At 41.6% G+C, this 11,405-nt stretch overlaps 1 protein-coding gene across 3 annotated transcripts; it reads right to left on the reverse strand.

The window, feature by feature from the left end:
* Positions 1–12: 12 nt before the first annotated feature.
* Positions 13–11,378, reverse strand: BKGD (beta-keto-L-gulonate decarboxylase). 3 transcript variants are annotated; one of them, XM_014261359.2, is made up of 10 exons: positions 11,226–11,364; positions 10,338–10,424; positions 8,649–8,771; positions 6,519–6,617; positions 5,603–5,676; positions 4,958–5,059; positions 3,849–4,025; positions 2,965–3,114; positions 2,284–2,400; positions 13–290 (listed from the first exon to the last, which is right to left on the reverse strand). In XM_014261359.2, the coding sequence occupies exons 3-10, from the start codon at positions 8,704–8,706 to the stop codon at positions 117–119; spliced, it is 951 nt and encodes a 316-aa protein (XP_014116834.1). In that variant the 5' UTR covers positions 8,707–8,771; positions 10,338–10,424; positions 11,226–11,364; the 3' UTR covers positions 13–116. The 3 variants fall into 3 exon arrangements, with proteins under 3 accessions (XP_014116834.1, XP_014116785.1, XP_087907751.1); XM_014261310.2 differs by lacking the exon at positions 10,338–10,424 and having other exon boundaries at positions 11,226–11,378; XM_088051625.1 differs by lacking the exon at positions 10,338–10,424 and having other exon boundaries at positions 11,302–11,356.
* Positions 11,379–11,405: the final 27 nt, after the last annotated feature.

Genomic DNA, 11,405 nt, shown 5'->3' on the forward strand with positions numbered 1-11,405 from the left:
GTAGGCGGCAGCTAACAGTTCTCATATTTATTCTTAAATCTGGCAAGTGTGCATCATTGGAAGCATTACAAAAATCAGCATTTGTACTTGAGGAAGATTAAACCGGCCCGCGGGGCTCAGTCTCTCCCGACGAGGTGAGTCTCCTGGGGCCTGTCGATGCGGAAGAGCAGCTCGGCGGGCTGGAAGTAGCCCAGGTACTGCACGCTGTCCGGGCTGGTGTCCTGGTGGTAGTGCCCTCCTTCCCCGTGGTGGCTGAAACAGTGCGTGTGCTCCACACGCAGATCGAACCCCTGGCACCAGACAGGCCGGTCAACAACGCATGGCAACAGCATTTAAAAGTCGCAGGACAGTCTATCCTAATGCGTGTTTTCACACATCTCCAAACGTTAAGCAGTGAAAACTTGCAAGACACTTGTGAAACCAGTAAGACAAAAGAATTTAGAAACCCTGACAGGCCCAACTTTTGGTGTCAATCTGACTGAGATCTCCTTTTTAACCTTACCCCCTTCCCCCCATTATTTGGAAATCTTCCCCTTTACATTATTTAATCCCAATGGAATCCCTACTGGAAATTAAACCTCTTTGCACTGAATTGCCACAAGCCCATGTGCTGAAGGGACTGTCTACTCCAATTTTGAGAGCCAGCTTAGATGAATTTGGGAAAAACAGTGACTAAAATAGCAACTAATATCCTAAACCATGAGATCAACATCACCAGTTTTATGTAACATTGAACGGGTGTGTTCATAGGGACCTTCACAGATCATATATTCTAACCACCCTGTCATGGGTCAGGACATCTTCCATTCAACCAGCTTGCTCAAAGCCCCATCTAACCTGGCCTTGAACACTCCCACAGATGGGGGAGTCAGATCTTCTCTGGGAAACCTGTTCCACTTCCTTTTCCCACTTAACCTAAATTTTTTTTTCCATATATCCAGTTTAAATCTGTTCCCTTTCAATTTAAGATTGTTGCCTCTTCTCTTGTCACTACATGTCCTGGTAAGAAGTTTCTCTCCATCTTTCCTAAAAGCCTCCTTTAAGTACTGGAAGGCTGCAATAAGGTCTTTCTGGAGCCTTTTCTTTTCCAGGCTGAACAATGTCAGCTTCCAGTCTCTCTTCATAGGAAGATGTACTCCAGCCCTCTGCTGATTTTCATAGCCCTCCTTGGGCCCTGCTCTAACAGGTTCACATCTTTCTTGGGACCCCAAAGCTACATGCAGCACTCCAGGCGGGGTCTCATCAGGGAAAGAATCACCTTGCTTGACCTGGCCACGCCTGGTTTGACATAGCCCAGGACAGGATCAGTTTTCTGGGCTGCAAGGGGATACAAATGAATAGCGCTGTGGCATTAGAATGCCATTGTCTACTGCTCTCTATAGTGACACTCAAACATTTCCAAAACCACAGGCCTAGCCAAGTGCTGTTGAGCTTGCAGTGCATGCAGACAGGAGAAACCCAGAGGCATCCACCACATAAGTTGCATTGGCTCTGCCGGTGGACGCTTTGAAAGGGTGCATCAGTGGATTATGTGAAGATACACACAGTTTAGCCTTAGGCCAAAGGCTGCCACATAATGACACAATAAAATTACACCCTTTAACATATTTAAGCCTACAGTATGTCCCACTTACCTCTGGAAAAACGTTTTTTTATTACTTATGACTGCATTGTTACTTATAAAATAGTCATTTTCATCTATGGCTTTCTGGTTACTTTTAAACAAATAGTTTTCCTAATTATGAACACTAAAGGTTTTTGAAACCAGAATGGTTTTGATCCTAAATTATTTGCTGTTGAGTTTGGTGCTTGTGAAAGATTCTAGGTAAATTTCCAGCATGAGACTTTGCAGACTTCAGTTTACATCAGGAACAGGACACATGCTTCATGTCCTTTGACACAGCATTAGCAGAGGGAGTTCTTATGAAAGTGTACTACATAAACACGTGGCTGAACCACCTTCCATGCTTTTGACATTTCTCCAGTGTGGCCAGCAGTGAATGTAAACCTTACTGTTGGCTTTAGGATGCAAACACTTGCATACATGCAACTGGAACAGAACCATTAACTTAATCCACTATGAACAACCACTAGGTTTCAGAACAGATTGACCTATCCTCAATTCAAACAATTCACAGAAATGAGAAACTTCTCAATCACTGCCCCTGCTCTGGAAGAGTCGAACACAATATATATACACACTCCCATTCTAGAACTGAAAATCACATCCAAAATTCATTATAGGTCTCAGTCTATACTTAGAAATAAGAAAAAGAGACTCACCGGATCTCTGGAAACTATTACTGGCTGACAAATCAGTGGAGCCTTCATTTCAAAGAATTTGAGCCAGTTATTCACATCCTCATCAGTATTTAGGGGACAGGCAGAAAATTCTGGAGGCTAGAGCAAAAATTAAAGCTTTTTAAGTTAAAGGAAGAACACTTGCATCAGGCTACTTTTTCTGAAGCAACTTTGCTTTTTTCCTCCCTACTATTCTGTTAATTTTCCTTCTTGACTGAAAGAAGCTCACCAGTGTCCATCACTCTGTTTCTCCCAGAAACACAAGCAACCAAAATACTGCATCTTTCATTGCACAGGTAGTGGAAGATCTACTGAAATGAGGATGGTCTTCCTCCTGGTACATTTTAGAAGCTCTGTTATTTAAAAAAAGTTTAATACTTCTTATAAGTATCATCTGAGTTCATGTATTTCATTTCAATTCAGTTTACAGTAGTTCTCCAGTTCTTTAGCTGCACATAGATTTCAAAATATGATGGCATTAATGCCAACTAAAATAGAATTACTAGTTTTCTAACACTGATTTTGTAATGTCAACTCCTTACTTTAATACAGTGCTCATCCTAATAGTTTATGCATCCATTTAAAAATACAAAACAAAATGAAGCAACTGAGATGTGACACCCTGATTTATACTTCTGTTTACATGCATTGAGAACAACATACCATAATGTGAATCTTTGCTTTCCCCTTCTGAATGATAAACGTACCACCCATCCCAACTGGCTTTTCTCCATAGTGTTTCTCTAAAGTTTGTCTCAGACAGGACACAAAGTTAAGCTCCCCGGTTCTTCCATTGGTTTTCACTTCAATGACCTGGAAGATAAAAGTCAGTTTGTCACTGCTGTCTCCTGCTGCAGTAGTCTGAGAAGGTCTATGAAAGCTGCTCTGAAATTCTCCCAAGCTGATAACCCAAGATCACTTTCTGAAAAGATAAGCCTCCATGCAAGTGCTGCTGCATTTCCATCTTTCCAGTATGTGAGCAATTCTCTTTACCTTAGTTCTGTTCAATGCTAGCTTTGCCTATAAAGGGAGCTGGGCAGCAAGAGATTTACCCATACATGAGACAGTGACTTGAGCAACTCCCTTCTGTCCACCAGCTGGCTTCCACTCTGTCCGAAAGAAACACTGGGTAACAGAGGAGACTGTTCAGTTTCCATGCAGCAGTCAGGTTTTTGACTGTTCTGCCAGCATCTTTTACTGCTGGCTGTGTCAGGAGAAGGACTTGTGCAAAAAACTACCTAAGTGCCCACGTCTCATTTACACAAGTATATTGCACAATTACCTTAAGTCACTGCTAGTTTGGATTGGATTTAGATGAATGATTTATGATGGAAAAGTTTTAGTAAACTAATGCCTATCCCTCAAAAATTCAAGTGCCTCTGTCTCCACTAATTCTTCCCCTCAATCACTGGCATCAGTTCCTCATTTTTGCATGTTTCTCTTATGGAATTACTACTTTACTATTATCATAGAACACTGCTAGGAGAAACATGAGTTTCCATTCAGTCACAAAACACTGCAAAGTCACCTTTGATCGAAGTACGTACTTTACCAGGTTGTCCCTCACTGGCATAAAGGTTGGCCAACAGTCCAAACTCACAATCAGTGTATTTACTGCTGTACTTCTCAAGTAGGCACCCTTTATCTGCAGGATTTATCTGAGCAACGTAGCTCCCATTTACAGCAGGCTTTTTTTCACTCTTGGTTTGAACAATAGGGATCAGCTGGGAAAAAGAACATATAAGAAAGAATAAGTCAATAAGAACATGTAAGAATCAGCCAAATTAACTGAACTCATATAAATGTGATTTAAGCTTTGGACCATGATCCCAAGAAAAAATCCACTTCATCACACAGCTTTGTCTCTCAGGATGAGGTCTGCACTGGTAAGAAAAATGCACTAATATTGTAATGCAATTAAAAGGTCCAGAAAACAGGTCTACTTTTTCTGAACAATTAAACATAATGTTATATAAAGATGTGGGCGAGCGGGTGGAAGGAAGGAATCTATAGTCTGCATGCAAGTGTTGGAATTCTATGCAATACTCTCTCAGTGTACAGTAACAACCACTATTGCAGTGGCCCAAATTTAATGCTGATATAGACTATCTCATCTGCCAATAAATCCATCAAAAGGAGACAGCAAAACCAAAGGTTTATGCTTGAAAAAACTGTGATTAACCAAAGTCTTCATAGGCAATAGTTTTTGTCTCTTACCCCTCCTGCAGTTTATAATTTTCTATGTGGTATCTTTAAAATTCACAACAGTGAAACAAAGTCATCCAAGAAGGCAAAAGACCTGGAGTATTTCAAAGGCATTTACCAGTAAGTTTGCAAAGCATTTCTAAATATTGGAATTAAAACCTCTGGTCAGGTCTATGTCAATCAGTTTCAAAACCCATGTTTCTTGCATGCTTCAAGGTAATCACATGCTTCCTGAAGAATTACAATTAAAAAATTAATCTTTATTATCTCAGGAGTACACACCTCAGTGGATGCCCCTCATCTCAATTCCTTCTGATGTGTTTTATGTGTTTGTGGTGTGCAAGTGTTTATTAAATACATTGCTGTAAATGAGGAATACCCAGCATGATACTGCTCTACTGTTATGATACTTCCATGAATTTATTGAGAACCATCACACTTACATACTGACCTCAGCATTTATTCCAAGAACTTTGGATGAAACAGCTCCAGCTCCAAGAATGAAAGCTCCAGGCAGCTCTATGTCCTTTGCAACTGTATTTAGATCATAAACCTGCAAAAGAAAAATAATACTTCCATGCCTGGAAGTGCCCAAGTCTAGCCTGGATGGGGTCCTGAGCAACCTGGCCTAGTGGGTGGCATCCCTGCTCACCACAGGAGGGGTTGAAACTAGATTATCTCTAAAGTCTCTTCCAACCCAAACCATTGTATGATTTTGATGTGGTGCTCTGATCTGCAATTGTCATTCTGTTCACTGTAGTCCTGGAGGCATTTAGTTCACAACACCCACCCTTGTTAAAATTCTGATAATTAGGTTGAACATGGCCTCTGAACACAACATGTAGTAGTAAGAAATTTGGTAGATGTCCATTTGTTTGCTAAAAGATAGATTCTACCTTTATGTTCCCTGCTCATTTTATTCAAAGACTAAAATATTGTTCTTAGTAGATACAACATACATCAAAATCTGTCTCATTAAACACTGAAAAGTGTCTTTCACAAGTGTAGAATCCTAGCATCTCCTAGTTCTTAGCTTTGTTTATTTCTTTTCTTTTGACAAATGTATTAAACCCCACAGCTACAGGGAAAAACTCACTTTTTCTTTCTGTGCAATAGGTATGAGGTAAGGAACACCTCCCACATCTGCTATCCTAGGCTTTCCGCAGATTCCTGGAAAAATACAGCCAATTAGCTTAGTAAAATCTTTTTTCTAATAATCTTCAATAAGCACACATTCTAGCCCACCAAAGAACTCGTTCCTGAAACTTGTCAAAAACTTCTCAAAGCTTTGAGAACACTATTTCCCTAGCATGCTTAAAGTGTTGAACTATTAAGAAGTCCAAGCCTAAAATTATTCACGGTAGGATTTAATGCTATGCAATGTGTTGTAAATAACATTCTTTAAGCACAAAAAAAAATTGCCAGAGTGGACAACACCTTCCATTTGCCAGTTTTCCAGTAATGCCCTCACCACACATTAGGGACCTCTGCTGGGACTGCACTTGCAAAATTTTAGGAAGGCTGAAAGCTGTCTCAGGACAATTCATCCCACTTATTTGGATATGTACTTTAAGAAGGGATGAATAACCTTTTGGAGGGGTTTCTTTCCCATTGATGCCAGAGGGAACTCAGATGAGTAGCACAGATGACATGTCTGTCTTCCAGGCAGCTAGTGTCAAAGAAGATGAATCCCATTCAGAATAAAACAGTTTCACTGACATACATGAATGCCAGGAATTTAAAAATTAATGGAAGCACAACTCCTTAGGTTCAGATAGTGATTGGCATGGCTCTAAGAAATTTCTTCATCTGAAAGATAACAACTTTATTTCAACACCTTTTCAGTACACTAAATAAAGCTTATGAAATAAGTAGGTATGAAATGATAGGTTAAGAAAAACTTTTATGTATTCTTTACCTGAAAAACATTTTAAGCTCTCTCAACATCTTTAGAGGATCAAAACTATGCAAAACTGGAGAAGTCTTAGTGGAAGACAGGAATGCTAGGTTACCTTTAGCAGGAAAGTTGAAGGGTTCCTTAGTCAGATCAGGACAGTCTACAACAGAGACTTGAGCATCAGCAAAGTTCTCTTTAAGCCCTTTCTGCAAAACTGTAATAAAGAATAATAAAAAATCATTGACAATGGAAGAGTCTGACAAGTTTCTAACAACAATAAACCTATCTGTTTGGGTTTTATTTCTGCAAGATACATTACTTATGCTTATCCTAAGTAACTCCATTGATTTTAACATCTGCAGGTATTGTTACATTACTCTGAGCTTCAGACAGGAGCAAAAGTTTGTTCAGATAATTGTTTGCCACATTAATTAAAAATTTAAAAAAACATGTTCATTGAAATACATTGACTGACTGCTCCAAGTAGCACTAGGAGCAGCACAATGTGAAGTAAAACAGGTAAACTTCAATCACATTCAGCAGTGGGTTTGTTTCAAAGAGCAGACAATTATGATAACAGTCAAGTATGATGCAAGAGCAAAGGAGGAAGCAAGATTTAGCTGAGGCAACAATCAGTTCTTTACATTAACCAGACGGTTTGCAATAGCTTGATTGTAATCTCAAAATGTCTCTGCTGTCTGGAAATTTCTACTGCCATGGGATACTGCCTATCCATGTTTATGCTCTTGTGGAGATTTTCTGACAAGTGCCACTATCACAACAAGACAGATAATGAATGGTGTTGGTGATAATGAACCAGATCTAAAAATTTTGTTTTGCTTCATATCAATGCTTTTTAGGCTCAGAACTTGCAAAGTCACTCAAACAACAGGGAGGATTAGATGAGTCCATTGTTTGGAAACAATTTCCAAACCATTAGTGTGGCATTGTCTTCAGGTACACTGCTTCAAATAGTGCTGTTGAAAGGTCCAGGTTCTTTCATGCCTGAGGGTCTGCTTTGACAGACACCTCAAACTAAAGAACAGAACATCCAGCCTGTGATCTCAAATCAGGCGGTTCCTTATTTATGCAGAACACTTTGCTGTGCCTGTGCCTTTGCCTCCTCCACTTAGGATTTCAACCAGACATTACTTCTCAAGATCAGATTTACCAAGCTGTTGACCAAAAGGGTCAGTAGCTGGTACTTGGTACATTTCTAAATACATCTCAGTACCTTCTCATAAGTGGACAAAGACATTCAAAGGGCACTCCTCAAATCATACCCAAAATCTGAATAGCAACACAATTCCCAGCTTACTGGAGATCCTCAGGACAGACAGGGACAAAAGGAAAATTCTGCTTTGTGATGAAATTTTGCTGATACTCTTTGAAGCTGTTCTACTGCAAGTACATGGTGTTCTCTGCAGAGCTTACAGGTCTACAGCAGTGCTGGCCTACTGCCCCAGTCTGGCTGGGTGAGAAGAGCACTGAGAACCACCCAGGGCACTGCTGGGACCACATATTCTCTCCATACACAGAAATGTCAAACTAACACACAGTCAGGAAAGTGGCAGACTGAACTTGAGGATCAATCCGAAAGACAAAAAATCTTAGTATATCTGCTGCAGGGGAGAGACTGCCTGAAGGAATAATGTCTTCCTGCTAGGGCAAGAAATGAAGCTCATGAGGCTGAACCTAGAAGTCCCCTACAACCTCATCCACTCTGTTATTCCGAGCACATCTTACAAATGCTTTAGAAAGAAGTGAAAGAAGATGTTTCCTGCAGCCCTGTTCTAAGGTAATCACAAAAGGAGGAGTCAACTAGGTTCAAGCAAGAGGATCTGCCATGCTACACTGCATCTTGTCAGCTATTATTTTGAGCAGTCCTGAAAAAGAAAGAAATACTAGAGGGCAGAGGAGGACAGATGATTCTATATGTGTAAAGAAGTTTGCTGTGTAGTGCTTAAACTTTCACAACCTGCACAGAAATCTGCATCTGCAGCAGTTTTAAAGGGATTGAGATACTGGCTGTGTGATTAAATATTTTGGGGGCTTGGGGGCGGAGTCATTGTTTCCTCTAAGGAAATCATCACATATAGAGAAGCAATGCTGTTCTTTACATCTCAGTGTGCTAAAAGCAGGAATTCTGCATGTACTAGCTGTAGAGAGACTTTGGTATGAGCTTTAAGATAAGTTTGAAGAGTACATTACAAGTTTGTATAAAGTCACGTGTCACATTACTTACCCCCAGCAAGCTCTTCCAGACTTGGGACATGAAAAGCAAACCTTTCGACTTTGGCCATTTCCTAAACCGTGCTGATTTCTTCAGGTAAGAAGTTACAGTGCAGTACTCTGCAGAGTGACTGGTCTGCCAACAAAGATAATAGTTGAACAATTTAAATATGCTCCTTTCAACACGTTAATTATTTTTTAATTTCACTCAAGAATACATAGAAAAAATAGAACTGTAGTTCTGCAATCAAAGGAGAGACTGACAGTTTCAATAGTAATGTTAAATTTCTTATGCACTTTGGAAGAAGATGTGTCTGTCAGTGCTATAGCTGGCTCAGAGCATTACACATATTAGTCCTCAAGCTGACAACTGGGTGTAGGGAAAACACATCCTATGCTGAATGCAGTTCAAGGGATCAGGAGATTTGGGTGTATTTTTGTAAGCCTGGAGTCACAAGAAAGCTTTGTAAGAAACCTGAGCTTTTCTGAGCACAACAGCTACCTCCTAAGGTCTTCCCAACCTTAATGTTTACTTTTCCAGCATTGGCTGTGGTGGACTTTCAACCCCAGCTATGACATGGTCTCAAATTGATTCTGGGCATGTGTTTCCCCTTCCAGAGAACAGGCTAGCAGCAAAATAGAAATCAACAAGCAAGTTCTGCAGTATCAGGCTCTGTATGGGTACAGAGCCTGTAACAAAAAGTTTTGAACAAGAGTTTAAGAGCCCCTTCACAAATGAGCTGTACTTCAGTCAGCCTTGCAACAGCAAAGCCAGCCAGAAGGGCAAGCTGCTAGCTCAGGGGAGAAACAACTTTACACTACTAAAACTTAACTGCAGCAATCATTAACTCCTTAGGCACATACTTGCAGTACACAACAATGAAAAATAAAATGGGTCCCATTTACCCAGATCTCAGGTGTTAAAGGAAAAACCCAAAATCCTAACTAAATTCCTAGACCTGAGTCTTTGTTAGGAAGGACTACAGTGTGAGACAGCTGCTTATGTATAGTTCTAGCTTCTGTTTTTAAAAATTCCTAACTTTTATGACTGTCATAAAATGTAACTGTCTTTACACCATCAGCCTCTTTAGTTTGTATAAAGGAAAAAAAGAATAAAACAGTGGGAAAAAAAAAAAGAAATAAGGAGCGTGGGGAGATCATTGCAATCACTTAACTTAAATCTTTGACCTCAGTGCTCAGCCACCCCAAATTACTGCTGTAGCAAGCAGTAGAGAAAGGAAGAAAGACTGCAACCTATGTATAGTAATTCTCATCTTAGTTGGTGCTATCTATCTCCACAGTTGATTTCATCCCTTTTCTGGCTCTGGAGGAGAAAGTAGCAGGATTTGGTGCCTCTGGTAGAAGCCTAATGTCAGGTGGAGTGAATCATACCTCAAGACTTTTAGTGTGCACCAAGAAAAGGAATAATTAGCCATAGGCAGAAAGTGAGAACATGGCTTTGCCAGCATTGTTTTAGACAATCCTCACCCCCTCAACAACCTTCTTCCAGCACTCAAAATATTGGTTGTCCTGAAACAGTCTGAGAAGACAAGCTAGAACTGCTGTTGTGCAAAAGGCAGAGACAAGACTTTTATGGTATTCAAATAAGTTAGCTCCCCACAATCAAGAAAGGAGGGAAAGACTGGAAAAAATTTGATGTACCATAATAAACCCAATCTGATTGGTAGACAGTAGTTCTTACCAGGAAAGACACAAAAGAGTAGATCTATGGCCCACCACTGCAAATATTCACAGGAGAGTGAATTGTGTGGTGTGGGACAGAGAGAACCTGAGACAACAGCACACAATTAGTATCCATCACAGAGAGGTGCAGTGACACTGAATTGCTACAGAAGACTTTCAAAGAAAGAACACAAATGCTAAAGGGATGATAAAATTATTATAGATGTGGGATGGTGCAACTAGAATGGAGGCAACAAGTATGTAAAGACTTAAAAGTCTACGTTTGAAGTGGGAAGAAAACATTAGCGAGAGTAGCCAGGTGCCAGAACGCAGATGAAATGCGAACCATTAGATTAATTATGTGTGGGGGGTATATATTATCAAAACCTGAACTGACATTAGCTTGGAGGGTTAAAGCCAGAAAGGAGAGGTTATATGCAGGCTAGACATGAGTTGGGGACGGGGGTGGTGGGGGAAGAAAAATGACAGAAAAAATTGAAGATGGCAGTTGCGAGAGAGAAATTTAGCTATGACACCAAGAAGAGCAAGACATCCACAGATGCAGAAGCCGTATTTTTCGCCTGGGTCGGCGCGAGGAGATCCCGTACAGGGCAGAGGAATGCTGCGGGGCAGCAGAAGCAAATGCTTGAGCGGCCGGGATTTGGGGAAGGGACGCGCAGGGTATTAACAGGCGTGCTAGGCAAGGCTGCGGTCCGTAGGGACAGAGAACATCCCGGCAGGCAAAGGCAGCGAAGAGTACTGGCGGGAGGGAGCGCTAAAGCCGGCAGCACGCCTGGAATGGCTGCGAGGGGAAGAAAGGGGCTGTTCAGGCTGGAGCAGCCAGCTCGGAGGAGCCTGGGCAGCGCGGGGAAGAGCAAGCAGGACAGCAGGAACGGGAGCCTCTCACCAGGCGGGAAGTCGAGGGAAGCCGGGACCTGCCCGATCTCTGCCACACACCGACCGCCGCTATCGCCCGCCCGCACCTGCCCTGCCGCCTGGCACTGGCGAGGCACGGCACGGCTCGGCTCGGCACCGCTCGGCACCGCTCGGCACCGCCCCGCCCCCGGGCGCGTCCGCCCCGCTGCCA

The sequence above is a fragment of the Pseudopodoces humilis genome, chromosome 2 (genome assembly GCF_049639895.1).
Source record: "Pseudopodoces humilis isolate 2021_Gansu_Grassland_sample_001 chromosome 2, ASM4963989v1, whole genome shotgun sequence".
In the NCBI taxonomy this organism is placed as follows: Eukaryota; Metazoa; Chordata; class Aves; order Passeriformes; family Paridae; genus Pseudopodoces; species Pseudopodoces humilis.

Bases quoted from the DNA above. Each gene is read 5' to 3' on its own strand.
- BKGD (XM_014261310.2), bottom strand. From the start codon at position 8,706: ATGGCCAAAGTCGAAAGGTTTGCTTTTCATGTCCCAAGTCTGGAAGAG. The intron at 6,618-8,648 runs GTAAGTAATGTG...TCTTTATTACAG, and splicing joins TCTGGAAGAGCTTGCTGGGG to TTTTGCAGAAAGGGCTTAAA. The intron at 5,677-6,518 runs GTAACCTAGCAT...GTATTTTTCCAG, and splicing joins CTTCAACTTTCCTGCTAAAG to GAATCTGCGGAAAGCCTAGG.